The sequence below is a fragment of the Carassius auratus genome, chromosome 1, assembly GCF_003368295.1.
Source record: "Carassius auratus strain Wakin chromosome 1, ASM336829v1, whole genome shotgun sequence".
Taxonomy (NCBI): Eukaryota; Metazoa; Chordata; class Actinopteri; order Cypriniformes; family Cyprinidae; genus Carassius; species Carassius auratus.
Window position 1 is genome coordinate 7,806,615 of NC_039243.1, and position 21,961 is coordinate 7,828,575.

The 21,961-nt window shown below is 36.8% G+C and overlaps 2 protein-coding genes across 2 annotated transcripts; both read left to right on the forward strand.

The window, feature by feature from the left end:
* Nucleotides 1-4,573: 4,573 nt before the first annotated feature.
* On the forward strand, nt 4,574-8,870 carry LOC113052425 (histone chaperone asf1b-B-like). The gene is made up of 4 exons (XM_026216890.1): nt 4,574-5,125; nt 6,199-6,314; nt 6,696-6,872; nt 7,844-8,870. The coding sequence occupies exons 1-4, from the start codon at nt 5,017-5,019 to the stop codon at nt 8,033-8,035; spliced, it is 594 nt and encodes a 197-aa protein (XP_026072675.1). The 5' UTR covers nt 4,574-5,016; the 3' UTR covers nt 8,036-8,870.
* A 785-nt stretch (nt 8,871-9,655) lies between these two features.
* LOC113051365 (cAMP-dependent protein kinase catalytic subunit alpha-like) lies at nt 9,656-21,572 on the forward strand. Its single transcript, XM_026215090.1, has 10 exons — nt 9,656-10,140; nt 12,856-12,917; nt 14,200-14,328; nt 14,410-14,508; nt 14,592-14,674; nt 16,018-16,144; nt 17,332-17,427; nt 18,479-18,601; nt 18,742-18,906; nt 20,305-21,572. Exons 1-10 carry the CDS (start codon nt 10,095-10,097, stop codon nt 20,428-20,430), a joined length of 1,056 nt encoding a protein of 351 aa, XP_026070875.1. The 5' UTR covers nt 9,656-10,094; the 3' UTR covers nt 20,431-21,572.
* Nucleotides 21,573-21,961: the final 389 nt, after the last annotated feature.

Consider the following 21,961-nt stretch of genomic DNA (forward strand, 5'->3'; position numbering starts at 1 on the left):
CACTCCAATCAGTGAGGTCAAAACAAGATTGTAAATCCTGCTCTGCTTCATTAGTCCATCTTTTTACAGTCCTTGATACAGGTTTAGCTGATTTTAGTTTCTGCCTGTAGGACGGTGTAAGATGAACCAGAATGTCATCAGAACGTCCCAAAGCTGCTCGTGGAACAGAGTGAAATGCATCCTTTATTGTGGTGTAACAGTGATCCAATATATTACTGTCTCTTGTGGGACATGTAACATGCTGTCTGTATTTTGGCAGTTCACGGGACAGATTGGCTTTATTAAAGTCCCCGAGAATGATTAAAACAGAGTCAGGGTGTTGTTGTTCTGTCTCTGTGATCTGATCAGCGAGTTTCTGTAAAGCTGAGCTCACATGCGCTTGAGGATGGATGTAAACACTGACCAGAATGAACGAGTGAAACTCCCGTGGCGAATAGAACGGCTTGCAGTTAATGAAGAGTGTTTCGAGATTTGAGCAGCACGTCTTCTTTAACACAGTTACATCTGTACACCACCGTTCATTGATGTAAAAGCATGTCCCGCCGCCGCGCGATTTCCCAGTCACGATCCGCTCTAAACAGCTGAAAGTCCGGCAGATGGAGTGCGCTGTCCGGTATGGTGTCATTCAGCCAGGTTTCCGTGAAACACAGAGCAGCAGAGTGTGTGAAATCCTTATTTGTCCGAGAGAGCAGAAGCATTTCGTCTGTTTTGTTGGATAGAGAGCGGAGATTTGCCAGATGGATGCTAGGCAACGGCGTTCGAAATCCGCGCTTCCTGAGTCTGACGAGCGCTCCCGCTTGCTTCCCCCTTCTGCGCGTCCTGAAGCGCTTGATCAGCGCCGCCGCTCCTCCGATAACAACGTTCACTAAAACATCTGAATAATTGAAATCCGGAAAAACATCTTGTGGTGCGTTCTGCCGAATGTTCAGCAGTTCTTCCCTGGTGAAACTGATGGCAGGAATATAACTAAAGATAGGACAAACTAACAAAAACACAAAAACATATGCGGAGCTCGTCACGGAGGCAGCCATCCTGTATCGGCGCCAGCGATAGATCTATATTAATATGATCTTAGTTCAGCTGTTATCATGATCTCATTTGTTGATCTGAAGAGTTGAGGAGACAATTACAGTAAACTACAGAAATCTAAAGTGTCCAGATTACTCTGATTCACTTTCTTAATCAGATATTGAGTGTCTTTAATTGCTTTTCTCTGAATAAATTTGCAACTGCATTTTTATATTTAAGTATTATTTTCTTAATTTCTGATTGGTGAGATTTCCTCAAAGTGCTCAAAGTGATGCTCAAGTGTTTTTACGCTAAAATATAGATATTTGTGTGTTTCAATCTTCCGAAGTGTTCCATAGATTTAGAACTTCAATTGATTCCAGCTGGTGATGGGAGAAAAGACCATTTGAAGCTTCGAATCAACTGCTTCACAATTTGATTCACGCAAAATGAAATGCTAGTAAATACATGCTGGAACGCCTGCGGGTCAAAACTTTATAAATGTAACAAACTCATGTCAAAAACATGCAAAAGACCGCTCTTCCAAAAACCAATGCAAGTGCTTTATTAAAAGTATAATATATTAAATGCAATTAAAATAATAAAATCCCATTAAATATGAACTGTCGTATGTGTTTTTTTAAAAATAATAATTTTTTTTGCATGGCTTGATTTGTCTGTTTTGTGGACAGCTTGTCTAAACTATTAACAACTACACATCCTTTTAATTACACAAATGTCTCGTTGAGATGTCTACAAATTGACAAAACTGATCCGAGATCATATAAACCTATTTCATCATAGGCTTATAAATTGTCATGTTATATAAATTGACTACATAGAGAGCATCAGTAGTTCTTGTGCATACACTGAAAGCCTTCATAAATGCCTTATAAAATGTTTTCTTACTGATAACTAGCCTTCACAGTCATGAATATAACTGAAAGTGCACACAGGGTTGTCAATTTTGGTTTGCTGGCTGGAGTGAGATTAGTTACAGTTCATATTCACTTTACAGATTCACATTTCATTCAAGAAGATGACATGAAAAAAGAGCCAAAAATGCCATTTCAACTCCCTTGTTTTTTCCACGTTTTGCTTTTGGATTTATTCTAAAATTAGTATTGTAACAAGTGGTGGGCCGTTATTGGCGTTAATGTGCTGCGTTAACGCGAGACTCTTATCGGGCGATAAAATAAATATCGCCATTAATCTATTTTCAAAGTTTGGTTGAGAGCTGGGTCTATACTAAGCAAGCTATGATGACTTTCATCTTGATATTTGATATAACCGACTGGCTGAGGTCAGCCTAAAAAGATGCTCAGGACAGTTGAGGGGACACTGCTGCGCATCGTCACGAAAGCTTATCTTTCTCACCTGTTGTTAAGCCGTACCGCTTGTCGATTTAAACATTAAAGCATCCAAAAACTAGACGCGGAAAAGCTGAACAGAGCAGCTGGTTACTCGCGCGCTGTGTTCGGTGCGGAGAGAGAGAGAGAGAGAGAGAGAGAGCCGCGTATCACGGACAGCGACACTGAACCGAGCTCTCTTATGCAAAGTTCACCTCGAAGTCCCTCTTGCACCTGAACGAACAAATACAAATCGCAGTTTGAACAAACAAAAAGATGTGAAAGAGCCCAACTCAGTACTCGCGGTGTTCTGGTGCTCGCACAGAGAAAGGCGTCTCAAAACACTTGAACATCGAATTTGCTTATTTTTGCTCTTGTGCCGACAAATATATACAAAATATGTCAAAATATCCACCTTGGAAATTATGCTCGAAAAAACTGTCAGTTATTTCTTAAGTGAAAGTAAACAGTTGAGGAAAAAAATAGGATATGTATTATATTGGATGCGTTCATCCTCTCTTAAAGTGACCGCGCCTAATTTAGCTACTGGCTGCTGTAATGTTAATCCAAGAAAATGAAAGAAAATCACTCACTGCTCTTGACTGCATTACTTTGCAGTTTTAATAGTCAAACCAAAAATTATTCAGCAACCAGATATAATTTTTGATATATATAGCAAAACTGTAATAATGTGAGAAATGTGTCTGAATAAATGTAGGTTTGATTGTATATTAAATTTTTACATTGAAGACTATCCAGTGCTATTTTACATTTAATTATTTGGTTTCTGTTCCTTGACACCTACAAACTTGAAAAAAACTTAAACATTGGTGTGAAACAGGAATAAGGTTCTTTGCACCTTGTGCAATGTGGAATTAGTTTACAGCTTTTTCAAGCACTTTGTGATGCATTTTGGAAACATGAGATGAGCCCCTTTTCTAATGCACCCCCTAGCTTGATAAACCCCTTCTCAAAGACTTACTGTTTGTCAATTTTATTTGGGTAACACATATTCTGAATGCCTTCGGCAGAATTCGAATGAGCCATTTAAATCTAGATTAATCTAGATTAATTTCAAGATCACAGTGAGATTAATCTAGATTAAAAAAATGAATCTATGCCCACCACTAATTGTAACACATTTTAGTACTTTTACTGTACTGACATATAAAGAATAGCTAGTGCAGGAAGACACAAAATCTCATTAAAAAGTCATTAAAAATACATAATTATGTCCAGACACCAGCAGCCTGTAAGGGTAAATTATTAAATACTTAGCTAGTTAACTAAAAATTTTATAAGTTAATTATTAATGTTATAACAATTAAATAATGCATTAAATATTTTGAAAAAAAAAATGAAAAAAATACTTTTTTTTTTTTTTTTTAAGTTTTATCTTTAACTGTACAAGCTTCTAAATACTTTGGGGTTGAGTGATGGAACAAAAAGCCTCCTGTAGTGAATCGATGCTTTTTTTGCAAGAAAAATATCCATGTTCAAAAGTTTTTTACTTCTGCTCAACTTTTTGTAAACTTTTAAACTTTGCGGTGATGTTAGCATTGTTGATTCATGAAATTCTTGTGATGCTCCTCATTTTCTAGTTGCTGAATGAGTAAAAAATTTGCGGCTGATACTGTATGATTGAGCATTTGTGGTCCTGAACAACTGAATCATTTTATTCAGGTTTTGGTTCAAGGGTGAGCCAAATAGCTATGGTGGAGAGGAGGACTTGTATTGAAAATGAATCCTGAAAAAACATAGAGACAAAAACAAGAAAAGGGATTTGTGAGAAATAGGTTCATCTAGACTTGTCATACTTTTATCTTATTGTGATATGAGAATGTAAAATATCTGATTGAAGTTTCTGTCAGTTTATTTCATCATATTTACTGCTTCCATATGAAGGGTACCGTGGCAAACCAAAGCTCTGATGTGTTTAATGTCTTGCTCCATTATAGCAACATGTTAATAAGTCCTTATTTCAAGTCTCATTTTTTGGTCTGAAGTATTGAGATTGCAACTAATCAATCTAGTAAGGGCTGCTATTAAGTGTCTGAGGATCTGCTTTTGATATGCAGTGCTTTCTTTCTTAATAAAATTGTTGACTGACTTGTTTTATCACGGCATTTTTTGTTTTTATTTCATATTCTTGTGAATCTGGTTCCCTGTATTTGACTCCAGTCCAGCAGGACGCAGTACAGAGCAGGTTTATCAGACTGAAGTCTTCAGAGAGGAAGAGGAACATCAGATCCAGAGCACTTGCAGCTGTCATTCAGTGTCTTTCTTTGGGGCATTTAGGGACGTTTTTCCTTCAGGATCCCGTGGAAAGGACGGATTTGATTCTTTTATTTGGTTTTTAACACCATGTACACGCAAAACCGTCACTAAATTATATGTTCTTTAAGTTGTTCAAACAATAAGTAAAATGGATGTATGGCGACCGTCTGATTAGTTAAAAAAGTACAAAATAACCCTATCAAGAGAAAACCATGCAGCTACAACCTTAGCCTCTCCAACAAAGGATCGTTTTGTCATTCCGACTCCGGTTTACGTTACATTTCAGCTTCACTTCAGATTTACAGTGATCTGGACGGTTTTTAAGGGGCTTTCTTTCATAAACACAAGGCCGATTTCTGTTGATCGGGTTTTGTGAGCCATCATGGCCAAAGTGCAGGTGCTAAACGTGTCTGTTCTGGATAACCCCAGTCCTTTTGGAAACCCGTTTCAATTCGAAATCACGTTTGAGTGTATGGAGGACCTACCTGAAGGTGAGATACTTCACAAATTCAGTTTGTACGTATTTCTGCAATTACTTTGCAACTACTGACTGTTTTTTTACAGTGTCATAACGTCTAAAAACATCAAGCACCATAAGAATATTTATGGTGATTTAAGCGAGGAAATCGAAAACTTTTATTGTCACAGCTGTGAATGTTCACGCGCTCAATATTTTGGCGCCGGCGGGGAGTTCGCTGACAGCGCGAGGAGCGTGAAGAATGTATCTGTGACGCCTTCGATTGGTTGGATTATGCTTGACGTCACGTGTCGGGAGGCGGTGTGACGATATTGGGGCAGAACTTTTTATTTTTATTTTTTTTTACATTTTATGCTGTTGTATTTCTTGTGTATGTGTACTTAATTGTTCAAATTTATTGTAAAACAAAATATATTAATTGAGAGCAGAACTTGCGCCGTGGTGTCCTAAAACACCTTAAATGTATAGTTATGGTCTGTATTTTGTTTGCTAAATTGATCATATTTTACTACAATAATTTTTATGATAGTCTTAAAATAATTAAAACTTTATAAATGGATAGCCTGAATGCACTGTAAGTCGCTTTGGATAAAAGCGTCTGCTAAATGCATAACTTTATTTATTTAAATTTGTTTAGGCACGTTTCCATAGTTTTTTCACTAAACAAACTCAAATTGTATCTGATTCTTTTCACTTAAGGTTACAGCCTCCATTTTATCAATGATTAGTAAAATAACACTTGATGACCCATTCAAATTATTACAAAAGAGTTGCTGAGTTACTGTGTATTATCCAACTTTTAAAAATAGCACTGTCTGATTTATTAATAAAACCGGGTTTTGATTAAATGTGTTATGGAATTGTCATGCTTGCTCTACAAAACTTTAAATGATACTCCGCAAATCATAATCAAATATGAAACCTGAAATACATAATATAGGGACTTTAGAGGATGTTCAATTTTTCAAGCATGTAAACTCACATCCTTGTTGTAGTTTCCACTAAGTGCTCATTGTGTGATATTGTAAGTGTATGTATTTACTGTTAGAAACCAGAATTGCTTATGTCTGGGTTTCTGCCTCTCAGATCTGGAGTGGAAGATCATATACGTGGGCTCTGCGGAGAGTGAGGAGTACGACCAGGTCCTGGACTCGGTTCTGGTCGGCCCAGTTCCTGCAGGCAGGCATATGTTTGTGTTTCAGGTGGGTTCGTCATTACGACCTGGGAAATACTTGTTCCTGGTTCTGTGCAGTATGATCAGCTTCATCCAAATCTCACTTCTAAGCCAAATAAATAATACCATTTTAGAGAATAAGTTGCAGTGCACTGCCACCTAGAGATGAAATGAGAAAGTACATCTGTAAATGTGCAATCAAGTGCATGAATTTTGGAATCTCCATTCCAGAAAAAGCACATGTGATTTGATACAGATCAAAGCATCATGAATTGTTTACCTTGGATTACTCATGAAATTCAAAGGGTCATTTGTAGATACCAGAATATTTACCATCTACAAGCTACAAAGATGGTTTGGAAAAAGCATTTAGGTTTCTCAGTTTTGTCTCTCTTGACTCGATTGACAGGCGGACGCTCCAAACACAGGGCTGATCCCCGAGAGCGATGCGGTGGGCGTGACCGTCGTGCTGATCACATGCACCTATCACGGACAGGAATTCATTCGCATCGGTTACTATGTAAACAATGAGTACACAGACCCTGAGCTGCGGGAAAACCCACCTGTCAAACCCAACTACACACAGGTGAGACATTATTATGCAATATTCACTAATGTTACGGCACAGTTATATTAACGGATTAAGAAAGAGCTGGATGCCAGCTTAATATTAATATTATATACTTATATTACTAAATATTTTGTCAGTTACTGGTGAATTGAAATTTGACATTTGAAAGGGAGACAGAATTAAGACTGGAAAGCTCATTAACACTCAATAGACGTTATGTATGTTATTTGTGTAATCAAATGTGGTAATGTCGGTCACATCAAAGAGGCAGGTGTCTGTCGTGTTCAGTCTAATATCGTTTGTAATTCATTAATTCTGCTAAACGTATTCAGGGTCGCTGCTATTGTGTGTATTGTTACAGAATCCCATATTTCCATGCGTTCATTCTGTTGGGAATCGAGATTCTTAAACCGATTGATGAATATTAACTCAGTCCTGTTAATAAACTGTTTGTTTAAAGCATAGAAGTTAGATATATTTTAATAATAATTATTATAGTAAGATATTGGTAAAGTTTTACAGTAAGATGTCTTTTGCTAATATTAGTTATGAAAAATAGGCACTTATTAATCTTAATGTTAATTTCATAATGTGCTAATGCATTATTAACATCAGTGATTGTATTTTATTAAAGGCTTAGTTCAGCCATAAATGAAAATTAAGCCATAAATAATTTACCCTGAAGTGATCATAACTTCAAACTGAATTTGCCTGAAAGAAGAAAGTCTCATACACCTAGGTCTGAGTAATTTCTGGCTTAATTTTCATTTTTGGCTGAACTTACCCTTTAACATGAACAAAGACTTGTGTCTTAAACCGAAATGAACTAATGGACCCTAGTTGTAAAGAGTAAATGATATTTTAAAGAGTATTATTAGCATTGAGTCTTTACAGTGTAACGCTGGCAGATTCAAATCCAAACATTTCCAATCCTTGTTCTTTTTGATTTTTCATCTTTTTTTTTTTTTTTTTTTGCCGATTCGCAGCTGCAAAGGAACATCTTGGCGTCGAACCCTCGAGTGACTCGTTTCCACATTAACTGGGAGGCTACTATGGAAAAGATGGAAGATTCAGAGAACGTAGACCCCGCCCCCAATGTCATGCTCCCGCCCACCTCCATGCCTTGCAAAGCCCCGCCCCTTGGACTCATGCCTGACAACTCTATGGACTGCTTATAGAGCTTGAACTCAACAGCCACCTCATACATGAAGTAATAAATGTGTTATTTTTGATTTACATGCCTGCAGGTCTTACAGTTGTGATTGGACACACACACACACACTCATCTCAATCCTCTGGCACTTATTGCTCTGATCACACACACCTGAAGTGCTCAGGTAGTCATGGGACTTTGCAGGAGCTGAACACAGAGGGGCCGGACCTGCACTACCAGCAGACGTGGACTGTTTTCTTCGGTTTCTTTGTGGTGCACATCACTAGTGAGGTGAATCTCATGAAAATATGTCTGGCTCACGTTTTCCATAACATTGAGGAAAATAACAATTCTATTTTGCAGAAAGACAAAGAAGCATTTTAGAACCTTAATTGTTTTTTTTTTATTAATTTTTTTTTCCTCAAATTCTCATTACTATAATAAAAAACAAACAAACAATGATTTCTGTAATGCAGAGTTGTTTGTAATAATGATGATATAATAACGTTTGATTTAAACTGTAAAGCAATCATACTTCATGGTTGAGGTCATAATCACCATTGAGAATAATAGGATTTTCTTAAAAAAAAAAAATAATTGTGACCCTGACATGTTTTGTGAGATTCATCCTGTGGTACTTTATGATCAGGATCCGAGCAACTTTTTCTGGGAATATTTAGCTTGGATATGATCGATATACAGAACTCGTCACAATTCCAGCTCTGTTTCTGTTTTGTTGGGATGTGAGAGTATTTAGAAAAGTATTTGGTTGGTTCTTTTGTTGCCTTGTTTTTCCACATGCTATTTGTTTATGAAAAGTCTTAGATTGAATAAATATTAACTTTTGTCATTATAAAACTGCCTTTGGTTTCTCTCCATCTTCTGACTCTTTTATACGGACACATGCCCTGTGTGTGTGTGTGTGTGTTTCTCTTTATGAGGTTGCTAAGCAGCAGCTATCAGAGATGGCACTTTGGGCTGCTCCACCTTTGATCCACACATCACATCAGACAGCTGCTCTTCCTTTCATCCCTCCATCTCTCCCTCTGCTCTCGTCCCATAGTTTCATGTTGCCTCCCTCTATTCTCTGTCCTCTGATCCGGGGCTGTGAAAATATGCACACTGTGGGTCACGGGGGGCGAAGGATACACCAAACCAAACTAAGACCAGTGCTGTTGAAGTCGAGTCAGGTGAAGGGTGTTAAGACTAATTTTGATGACATAAAAATAGTATTTTGCATAGTATTTATTTCATGTGTTCTGTGCTTGACATTTGTTTTGAAAGTAAAAAAAAAAGACTATTTACATTTTGCAGGAAAGTCCTAAAATATCTAAAAATGTGATAACTGACCCCACAAAATGAGTGTCAAAATGACCTTCTATTGGCCAACATGTGTTCCGTGCCCAGTATTTTTCCTGGTAGACAACAGTTGTGGAAATATTCAATATGCATACGATTTATATTTACTTTATTAACTCAATGCAAGTTTAGTCCACTCATTAACATCATTCATAAAGCTCCGTCCGTTTGGAACATAAGGGAACGATGTTTTGTTTCGATATCGAGAAATCAAAACTCATCACGGCTTCATTAGCGTCAATCACTCCGCACATCTGTCCGTCTTCTTCCGTCTGGCCAATGGGGAGGCGCGGTGGGCGGGCTCAGTCCGGGGGGCGGAGTCTGTGTCGATGGCCACGGGAAGCGCAGCTGCATGAACGATCTCACCGAACCTGCATCCGTGTTTTTCAGCCGCGATCCCCTCCCCTGCGAGCGCCGCTCACGGAACACCCCCGCGGGGAGGCGAGAGAGAGAGGACTGCGGGCCGCGGAGGTGCGGCGAAGAGCCAGGCCAGGAAAGGACGCCCGAGTCCGGTTTGATGCTGGCGGCCCGTCCGCCCTTTAAACACGGATGCTGCTGCTGCTGCTGCTGCATTCATAAGAGATCGCTGTTTATTCGAGAACCCACCGTCCCCTGTTTTCACATCTCCAGCCGATCGATAGACGCCAGCCGCTCAAACGGAGCGTGAGAGTCGAAGCGCATCCCTCTCCACCTGCGGCTCTCCAGCGCCTGACGGGCCCAGAGTCATGGGCAACACGCCGGCCGCCAAACGGGGCAACGAGATGGAGAGCGGTGGGTGTCTTTAACGCGTCCCAGTCATTCTGTTTAGTCATCATCTTCATCTTCGATCGTGGCGATCCTCAGATGCTCTTCGGGAATGATGTCGTGCATGTGCGAGGCTTCGGCAGAGATGATGCTGATGCTGTCATGGCGATCACAGGCTCATACAATGTGTTGATGCTTTATTAAGAGCGAGATGCGCTTCGTCTGAGGGTTGCACTCTGTATAAAACAAGCCGAAGATGCTTATTAGCCTAGATTTTAAAAAAATAGGATATTTGTGTGTGTCTGATGGGTCTGGAGAAGGTCTGAAGAAAACAACAAGAACCAAAACCTACTTACTGAGATCTATCAATATAGCAATTGAACAATCTGTCATTGAAAACAACCTTATTATTTGACCACTGTGTGTCCTTCCAAGTGTCTGTGATGGTTAGGGCCTCGCTGGTGTCTTGAGGCTTGGGTTGTTTAACCCAGGCTTAAGTCGCTAACATACTAACCCTGGTTTAATCATTTGATTGTCGAGTGTTGTGATTTCACGCTTTATATGTGTAAATCTCAGGATTATTTTTCGTATTTACAGTGTTCCATTAGTGGGAACGAGTTGCAAGCTATTTTGAAAACATTTAAGTTAAAATTGCTGCAGTGAATGCTATAGTCATTGCTTAACTCATATTAGAAAAGTCCTTCGATATATCCCACCCGACCTTCCTGTTTAAGTATGAAATGTGTCAAAAACAGGAACATAAACTGCTCACGGTCTTGAACCGTTTCCCTCAAATGCTGGTTCTTGAAAGTTTCTGTGTGATACAAAAAGTATGCATATTTAATGTTTCAAGAAATCTTTAGATTACGATCGGTTTGTCTGTTGCAAAACAGCTCAAAGTTACGTATACCAGCGAAAAATCGGTGTTAACCCCCTTTAAAAATGCACGGAAACATTAACTCAGGGTTAAAAGTGGCCTTAATTTGCATGCAAGTTACATAATATACATTACATTACACAAGTTACATTATCAAAACAAAACCAATCTATATTATCACCCAGCTCCTAATATAAATTTGGATATACAAGTGAGTCCAACTTTATCTGCATACAGTACTCGCATGTAAAGTAATATATTGCAAATCTTGTTTGATTGCAATGCAAAATGTGAAGTATATTATTGCCCAGCTGTCAAATGTGACTTTATTAACTCATAAGTTATTAAGATACTATAACAATGAACGCCACAATGTTCTGTAAAGCTGCATTAAAACAATGTGAACTGTGCAAAGTGCTGCAAAAACAAGTCTGACGTTGAGTACAGTGAGAAAATCTCCTCCCGCCTCCCTTGAAAATTGTCTTTCTTTTAGCTTGCTTTATATTTTCTTCACTGAATTTGTGGGAAATTGCAGAATGGATTTGAAAATGCTGAAATGTGTTGAATGGAGCTGAGATGCTGCACTCTTATTGGAAGCTGAAGACATAATGAAATGAGTGCTGTCAGATGATTAATCGCGATTAATCGCATCCAATATATATATATACATATACATATATATATATATATATATATATATATATATATATATATATATATATATATATATATATATATATATATATATTTTTTTTTTTTTTTTAATTTTTTTTTTAGTAATATATATGTGTGTTCTGTGTATATTTCTAATGCAAATATAAATACATGCAAATAAATGCATGCATGCATATCTTTAAGAAACATATGTTATGTTTATATAGAAAATATTTATATACTTTATAATATATACATGTAAATATATGTAAAGATTTTAAAAATATATATTGTATGTGTGTGTGTATTTTTATATGCATAATAAATATACACAGTACACACATATATATTAGGTAAACAAAGACTTTTATTTTGGATGCGATTAATCGTGAGTAATCGTTTGACAGCACTTAATGAAACTGAACTTGAAATGAACTTTTTTTGCACTCCTGTGTGGCATTTTATTACATTTACCCCTGTAATGCCTGACATATTAAATATTTTTTTTAAATGGAAGAGTTAAGTGAACCTTAAGACTATATATATATATATGTATACAGTTTATAATCCAGAAACAGACTCCGACTCACAGACTCAGATTTTTAGCTTCAGGCTTTGATTTCATCCAGTCGTCAGAGATCAAACACTTTGATATTTGGATCTGATTTTAGAATGCATGTTGTTTTGATTCGTCATGCGTCTCCTAGCAACAAGCCACTCATTTCGTGAGTTTAAAGTGACTTGTGTGTGATCCTCAGTCATTTACTGTATGATGCCCAGATTCTCCACTTAAATCGGCAAGTGATGCCCAATCTAAATCAGTGAGATCTTTATAACAGTATAGCAGACTACTTACATAAAATGATTTAAATATCAGTTTTCACTCTGTATCTCCAATAATGCCCTAGTAAGATGGTATTTAAATGAGTAGTTTTATGATTAAAGCATGTATTGCAATCATATTTGAGACTCACATTTTAACATGACTTTTCTAATAATAAAAAAAAGATAATCAAGTAAACTTGAGCTGCTTCAGTATTATACAAATACGTAAAGATTTCACAGCAAAAAGAGACCATCACTCAGACGACAGAAAGACAGGGAATAGATTGTGTACCACAGGTTTTTAGCAACGTTTTGTTCGTGTTGATCATTAGAAATCAAATATGATTTACTACTTAAGTTCATGTAGTTTCTCTCTCTTCCCACAGTCAAAGAGTTTCTGGCCTTCGCCCGAGAAGATTTCCTCAGGAAATGGGAGAATCCTGCACAGGTGAGAGGAACAGAGGAGGGAAGCGCATTGAATTAGAGTAAAGAATTCATTAAAAGCAGGTGCTCTCAGGCACCTTTGGAAACGACAGCAGAATTATTGCATGGTCAGGTGTGTTTTCTGTGGCACTTTGAACAAACCCTGAAGATCACTCTTGTGCCAGTAGAAATCCACCACAATATTCTAGTATTTATAAATAGCAGGCTATATAATGCTCCAATATTAAGCTCTTCTAAACTTTGAACCAAGTTTTCACAAAATGACCGTTTCATGTGATGATGTCAAGGCAAATACTTGCTACGCTACGTCTATTTTTGCCAGGCTAACCCTATCAATAAGCACATTGAAAATAGTGCATCGCTAACAAATCAATGGTTTTTAACAGACGTCTGTTTGGAGTGATTCATGTTAAACGCACAACGGCAGGCACACAAACAATTTATATTTAACAAATATCACTGAAAATAGACGACTAATCAGTTTATATTTTACAATATTTGTTGAGGTGTTGTGTGTAAATTAATTAATATGTTAATGCAAATGACATAAATGTAGAGCACTGACACACTACAACAGTTTGTTCAGGTTTGAAGTCATTGTCATCTTCATCTGACAGTTTTATCAGGTCCAGATTTCTCTGCAGTTGTTGCACTTTGTGAAAAAATTATGAAAATCCATTTGTGTCACACAACAGGCAAACAGTACCATAAAATGTGGCAATCTGGCAAAATGTGACAAAATGAGATTGGGGAGGAATTTGTAAGATTTGATTTTCATTATTAATACATTTACAACCATAACAATTAAAAATAAAATAAAAAATTACTTTTGAGTTTAAAATATTATTTAGTAAAAAATAAACATTTTATAAAATATTTCAGTTGCTAAATTCATGAAATCCTCTTTTAATGAAATCATGTGACTTTTTTTTTTTTTCGAAAACAACGTTATTATAGTTAACTTAAACTTAAACCATAAAATACTGTCGACTGCAATAACTTTAATAACAATAAAAATATATATTTTAATTCAGCTAATATCCATTGCAACATTTCTCATTTAGTTTGACTTGATGTACTAAAATAGTTCAGTTTAAAATAGTAAAATTTTTCAGAAATTTAAATGCAAGCAGAAACTAAAAATTACAAATAATTCAAAATATGAACTGTAATAGTATCTCAAAGATACAAAGTAATACTGATTGAAAGCACCCATCGCTAGTGGAAACTGGACAGCAAGCACAGATGTAAAGACAGATGTGTTTAACGGTGGGTCTGTCCCGCAGAACACGGCGAGTCTGGAGGACTTCGAGCGGTTGAAGACTCTGGGGACGGGCTCGTTCGGTCGCGTGATGCTGGTCAGACACCGAGAGACCGGGCAGCACTACGCCATGAAGATCCTCAACAAACAGAAGGTGGGCGGGGCTAATGCCTGAGCCGTGACATCACAGTGAGACACGCTGATGTCATGACGTCCTTCCATGGTTTCTCTGCAGGTTGTGAAGCTGAAGCAGATCGAACACACTCTGAACGAGAAGCGGATACTGCAGGCCGTCAGCTTCCCCTTCTTAGTGCGGCTGGAATACTCCTTCAAGGTGAAGACTGTCTGAAATATCAATCGCTGGATGATGATGTGCCGCATGTAAAGGCGGTGTTTGGTAACGTGTGTCTGTTTTAGGACAACACTAATCTCTACATGGTGATGCAGTACGTTCAGGGAGGAGAGATGTTTTCACACCTGCGTAGAATCGGCAGATTCAGGTGAATATATTTACACCCCAGATGTGCTTTATATACAGAGCCGGTAGAAATTGGAGTCCATTACTGATTCTAAAATGTATGACAAAAAAATGAAGTTAATTGATTTAGAAATGCAAAGAGTGAGAACATATATTCCATTCGTTGTTATTAATAACATGAAGGGGGTTCAAGAGTTTAATGAAAAGATTAAGAATGATTAAGTCATAAAAATGTTCAATTGAAATAAACGGTAATGATTTGCTCCATTTGCTTTACACTACTAGTTAGTTACTGTAATTAAATGACCTTTCCTTTGAAAAATTAATATAAGGGATATTTTTCTGGAATTTATTTTAAAAAGTAAACTAATTTGGGCTTTTTTTGATGGATGCACTGTTACCAAGTGTTGATGAGAGAATAGAAACATAGGAAATATAGTAGTGATGTTGTCATGAAAAATATTAATTAAATGAAAACTATAATGTAAATTCTAACTATGCTATATTATACATATATATGTGTATATAATAAAAGCGTTCACATGTATGGTAGACAAGCTGATAGCCTTGGCTGTCTATTCATTCATCAAATATCACCATTATTTCAGGCAGAAGCTGTTAAATCAATTTTAATATCCATAAACATAAAGTCAGTAAAATGCGTGTGAACGTCTGGCTTGGAATTACAAAAGACTGAATGATTAGTATGAAAATCGTTTATATATGTGTGCCACAGATTGAATCTTATTGCATAAATGGCAAAAAAAAAAAAATACATATATATATATATATATATATATATATATATATATATATATATATATGTAATTTAGCTGATATGAATTATTATTATTTTTTTATTTAATTCCAGAGAAGAAATCGATATAGGAATGAGACGTAATAATAACAGTCTGCATATTTGTGCTTGTATTCTTTGGCTCATTTTGGTGGAGCTAAATATACAGGATTAAAACAAGCAGTGGGTTTGAGGAGTGAAAGAGCAGCAGTGCTGTCCTGAGAGATGTGTGCTAATGTCCATAACACGAGACTGTGGTTTCATCTCGCTTGTGTGAGGACGCTCGATGCTTAATGTTCATTTGTTGCTGTACTAAAATAAAGCACTTAGCAGCAGCATCATGTACAGCTCACTGGATAACAATAAAAATATCAAATCTGCTGGAGTTTTTCAACTTCACTTTTCTTCATCTGTGTTTTTTTTAACCATTACAAGATCCTTTTTGATAAATGGTGAAAAGTGTGTTTGTGCTGAATTTGCGTGAATCTCTTTTATTATTTCAGCCCAAGTGCTGTGGTTGTAACTGTGTCTTCTCTTTCTTCCTCTCTTGCTGTCTTTCTCTTATGTAGTGAACCCCATGCGCGGTTTTATGCTTCACAAATAGTTTTGACGTTTGAATATCTGCATGCCCTCGACCTGATCTACAGAGACCTCAAACCAGAGAACCTCCTCATCGATCAGCAGGGCTATATACAGGTAATCAACACAAAAACTACACAGTGTGAATCTACTTTACATTAATAAAATCAATATGTATTTTAAACAGGTATTTTTGCATCTTTCTCTGTAATACTTATAATGCAGTTTGAGGTTAAATTAAGCACAAATGATGACAAATGTTATGTTGTGACTTCATAATATAATTTAAAATGTTATAATTAGTGCTGTCAAACGATTAATCACGATTAATCGCATCCAAAATAAAAGTTTTTGTTTACTTAATATATGTATGTGTCCTTATATATATATATATATTAAAAAAATTCATATTAAATATATTTTTATATATCTATTATATAGATATATATACATTTAAATACATGTGAATTTTTTCAAAATATATACTGTATCTGTGTGCACTTATATATACTTAATAAATATACACAATACACACACACACACACACACACACACACACACACACACACATATATATATATATATATATATATATATATATATATATATATTAAATGAACAAAAACTTTTATTCGCGATTAATTGTTTGACAGCACTAATTTTATTATTTAGTTATTATGTGAAAACAGTATGAAGAATTACAGTCTTAAATTATTATTAATTAGCATCCAGTCTTAAATTTGCATTGATAGCTAATTAAGTACCGTGATAGTAACGTTTGAACTTCTCAGTGTTTGTGATGTGCTTTACATGAATATACATTTTAAATGAATATTTTTCTTAATATAATCAATTTGGAGAATATTTGACAATCATGTCGAGGGTAAATAATGACAAATGTTGTATTAGATGAACAGAAACAAAACAAATTCAGTGTGATTTTACTGTAAAAATAATACATTTGTGCCACATGCAAAAAAAAATAAAAAAACAAAACAGATTTGGGCCCCATTCATTTGCAGTGTAAATGTTGCTACAAGTGTGTCTGTGATGTGCTGTCAATCACATGTGACTCATAATCTCACCATTACTGCCGCCTCATGGCTGATGTGATGATGACATCATGACATGTTTCCAGCAGGATGCATGCATAAATTAAATTAAATAAATTCATGCATTTAGCAGATGCGTTTATCCGAATCACCTGCACTCAGGCTAACATTTTGTACCTAACATGTGTTCCCTGGGAATCGAACCCACAACCTTGTGCTGTTAACACAATGTTTCACAATTTTCTGTTTCAGGTGACAGACTTCGGTTTCGCCAAGCGGGTCAAGGGTCGCACGTGGACCCTGTGCGGCACCCCGGAGTATCTGGCCCCAGAGATCATCCTCAGCAAGGTGAGGCGTGCTGTTTCTCTGAGGAGACGGGACACGACAGCAGTCCCAGTCTCATTAATAAAGCGCCAGCACCGTAAGAGCTCACTTTCAGCTGACAGATGCCTTCTGTGCTGTACAGCTACTCTGAGCACTTTATCTGACTGAAACGACACAATTTAATATTCAAATATTGAGTAATGGGCGAAAGTTTGGGAAATTCATATTATGATTTTTTTGAAAGAAGTCTCTTCTGCTCATGAAGGATGCATTTATTTGTTAAAGAAATACAGTAAAACAGTAATATTGTGAAATGTTATTGCAATTTAAAATGTCTGTTTTATGTGAATGTATTATAAAATGTCATTTATTGTGATGCTCAGCAGAATGTTCAGCATCATTCCTCCAGTCTCCAGCATCACATGATCTTCACAAATCATGAAAATATACTGATTTACTGCATTTATTTTAATTATTATCAGTCGTGCTGCTTCAAATTGTTGTGGAAACTGTGATACATAGGATTCTTTGATGAATAGGATGTTAAAAGAACAGCATTTATTTCTAATAGAAATCTTTGATGTGATATACATCTATACTGTCACTTTGATCAATTTAATGCATCCTTGGTGAATAAAAGTGTTCATTTCTCTTTTCTTTCCCCAAACCTCACTACACCAGACTTTTGACTGGTGGTCTTCCACGGTTTCCATAAAAAATGAACACTGATAATACTCAGAAATGTTTCGTGAGCAGTATATTAGAATAATTTCTGAAGAATTATGAGACGCTGAAGACAAATACAGCTTTGAGCACAGGAATAAATGACATGTATTCTTCTAGAAACCACCTGTTTTAATTTGCAGAAGTATTACTGTTTTTACTGTATTTGTGATCAAAGCCGTGAGCAGAGGAGACTTGATTTGTTAACTTGCATCACACTAAACCTTTGAGGTTCCTGATCTTGAAATCTTCTGTTCCTCGACATGAATATGTGCAGTGGTAGCTCCACTAACATTCGCTCCGTCTGTGAAACATGCACAGTTTGTGAGTGTTTAATATCTGTCTCTCGTAGGGGTATAATAAGGCTGTGGACTGGTGGGCTCTGGGTGTGCTGATGTATGAGATGGCTGCCGGTTATCCTCCGTTTTTTGCCGATCAACCCATTCAGATCTATGAAAAGATTGTCTCAGGAAAGGTAATGAAACACTAGCGTTCAGATTGAAAATGGCTCAAATATCTCCGCTTTATCTGAGAGTCTTGTCTTGATCCCAGGCCGGTTTACTGGTGTCTGGTTCAGTTAGGCTCTTCCCCGTCTGAACCACGCTCTTGTCACAGGTACGATTCCCGTCGCACTTCAGCTCCGACCTGAAGGACCTGCTGAGGAACCTGCTGCAGGTGGACCTCACCAAACGCTACGGAAACCTTAAAAACGGAGTAAACGACATCAAAGGACACAAGTGGTTCTCAACTACTGACTGGATCGCCATTTACCAGCGGAGGGTGAGCGATCTGATGCATTCAGTGCTTCCCAAGCCTCGTAGCTCATGTTATACTGGATGTGGTTTAGGATCATCACAAGCAGTGCTGGGGGTACACTAGTTCTGTCATCAGATTACTTTTTCAAGGAACTACTAATGTAATGTGTTACTTTTACATTTACAAGACAAAATCGGACTTAATTTTTCACTTAAGTAACACCAGTTACTTTGTTTCCTCATTCATCCACGACACTCTCCTGTCTCCGTGTTTAGAGAAATTGGAGGCACTTCCTTCAGCCTCAGATATTTGGTGTGAAAGAACCTGCCAGAGATATCACTTTTGAGTTTTTTGTACTTTAAATTAAAAATTGCATTTATGCATTTAGCAGACACTTTTTTCCAAAGCGACTCATGATTCAGGCTATCAATTTTTACCTATTGTGTGTTCCCTAGGATTCAAACCCTACACATTACGCTTGATATTGCAATGCTCTACCAATTGAGCTACAGGAACACTTAATTGATCTTAAATGTAAAAGACACGTCCCAGCTCAGGAGTCAGAAAGTGACACGATGCATTACTTTCCATAACGCTTTTCGTAACTTATTTATGAAATAACTCAATATTGTAATTCATTACTTAAGTAACTTTCCCCAGCACTGATCACTAGTATTATTAAACCATATCATTTGTCATAGTTAAAAATTGGAGTATAAGAGTATGGTTTAAAGCAAATATCAACATCTGTGACCTGCATTACATTAATATATTCTGAAACAATACTTTTTTTTCTTGCTCCTTTTTCTTTAATAATCAGAGCAATTCGCCAATTATTTTATGATTCATGTTAAGGGTAAATTACGACAAATGTTAAGTTAGATGAACAGAAATATATCAAATTCATCATAACGTCGATATTTGTGAAATGTATATTATGGACTTTCAGTCTCATTTCTGACGTAGTATTAATAGCTAATTAGTAACATTAGGACTTTTGTCCTAAATTTTAAGAGCAAATATCAAATTTTGTGATCTGCTTAACATTTATATATCTTAAAGATGTTTTTGTACCTTTCTCTGTATTAGGAAAATATTTTTCTGATCCAAATCAAGGGTAAATCATGATAGGTAAAAATTGATAGCCTGAATGCACTGTATAAGTCGCTTTTGATAATGTCAGATTCATTGTGATAATGCATATCTGCGTCACGTACAAGGGGCTTGATAGGATTATATTCGTTATTAAAAAATACAAAGAACAAAGGAATGAATTATTGATATTGCCGAGTGCTTAAAACGAAAAAAGTAGCATTTCATCCATATTTCATACTCAAATGTAAACTATGAAGCAGCAAAACACAACACTATGAACTATATAATACACTAATATTATCTCATTTCTTGGGTGTGTTTTTGCAGGTGGAGGCCCCGTTTGTGCCTAAATGCAGAGGGCCCGGGGACACCAGCAACTTCGACGACTACGAGGAAGAAGAGATCCGTGTGTCGTTCACGGAGAAGTGTGCGAAAGAATTCGCCGAGTTCTAGGGGAATAAGTGATAGAAATCAGAAAGAGAGAGAGAGAGAGAGAGGAATATAGATGGAGAGAGAGAACGATAAAAAGTGCATGAATCCTAAAACCGATCCTTCCTTCTGTTAAACAGCAGAGAAACCAGCGGAAGAGAGCAGAGAAGACCTCCAGGGCCTTTATCATCTCCTCTGTTTCAACCATGTTTGTAATTTTCTATTTTTTTGTTTAACTCTCTGTTGGCGTGATATTAATCATGATGGATTTGATTGGGTGTAAATGCAGGTCTGTGGACTGGGATTGTTTTTGCCGCACAGAGACAGACGGGGTTAAGTTATCGTCTATTCAGAGATCATCTCTCATCTTGAGCAGTTACTGCTCTCCACAAGGTCTCCAGAACTACCATACAGAAACATAGAAAAAGAAAAAAAATATGTATTCCTGTGTAATAACCGAAATATTTCGGTCCTGTCATGTGTTTCTTTATTCTTAAAAATGCACTGAAGGGATGACAAAGTGAAAGTGGCATTGAAAAGAAGCCATGATTTTATCAAATGAGCACCTCTTTTTTTTTCTCTTTCAGCTGTAGGTCCACTGCGCTCTGTAAAATATTCACGGATGAACTTTGAACTTTCACCTCTGAAATGTGCCATGAAATCCTACAGGTGTCAGTTGTTTCACTTGATTATAGCTGACAGATAGCAGGGGTCCTAAAGGCTGCGATGACGGGCCCACAGCCTTCGTGTAGAGGAGGGGAGGAGTGTTTTTGTTTAATTTGTTAATACTATAACTGTTACAGTTCTCATTGGGTTCTACATTTATAAAACCTGACGAAACCGCACACGTTTCTGTGCGTGATTGACACGGCGAAGCCTTGCGGTCGACGCTCTCCGCATCGCTCTCGCCGTTTTCACCATTTCTTCCCTCTTTATTCTTCCATTTCTGCATTTTTAAATAGGCAAAGTCTTCTCTCTGAATGGGTGCAGTGCATCTGGCTCCTTTCTGGGTGAGAATTTCTTACACGCACCTCTCTAGGCTACAAATATCTCCTAAGCTGGAGGTGAACTCAGTGGATACCAGTGCTAACTCCTGAGGACATGGTTCAAGTTAATTGTGATATTTTGCACCACAAGAATCATTCCAATAAAGTATTACTATAAATACCAAACAGGTTTCCGTCCCTTCATGTGCAATAGTGGAAACTCCTAACATTGAGCTGAGGTCTTATTTGGCTTTCTTCAACTGTATACCTGGATGTATTTTGGAAATGCAACGGCAAATAATTGTTTTAATCATGTCACTATGTTCCATTTATTTATTTATATATCTATATTTATTTATTATTATTTTTATTTTATTTTTTGTAGTTTTTTTGTGCTTGTAATTAATGCACTGCAAATTTTAGGCCAGTTTTATGAAAAGTGCATGAATATATATATATATATATGTTCCAATCTGTTAACAGCTAGCAGTGACGTGAGGACTTATAAAATAGAACTAGACTTGTCGACCATCTGTCATGTAACCATTAAACACAGATGCGTTTCACAA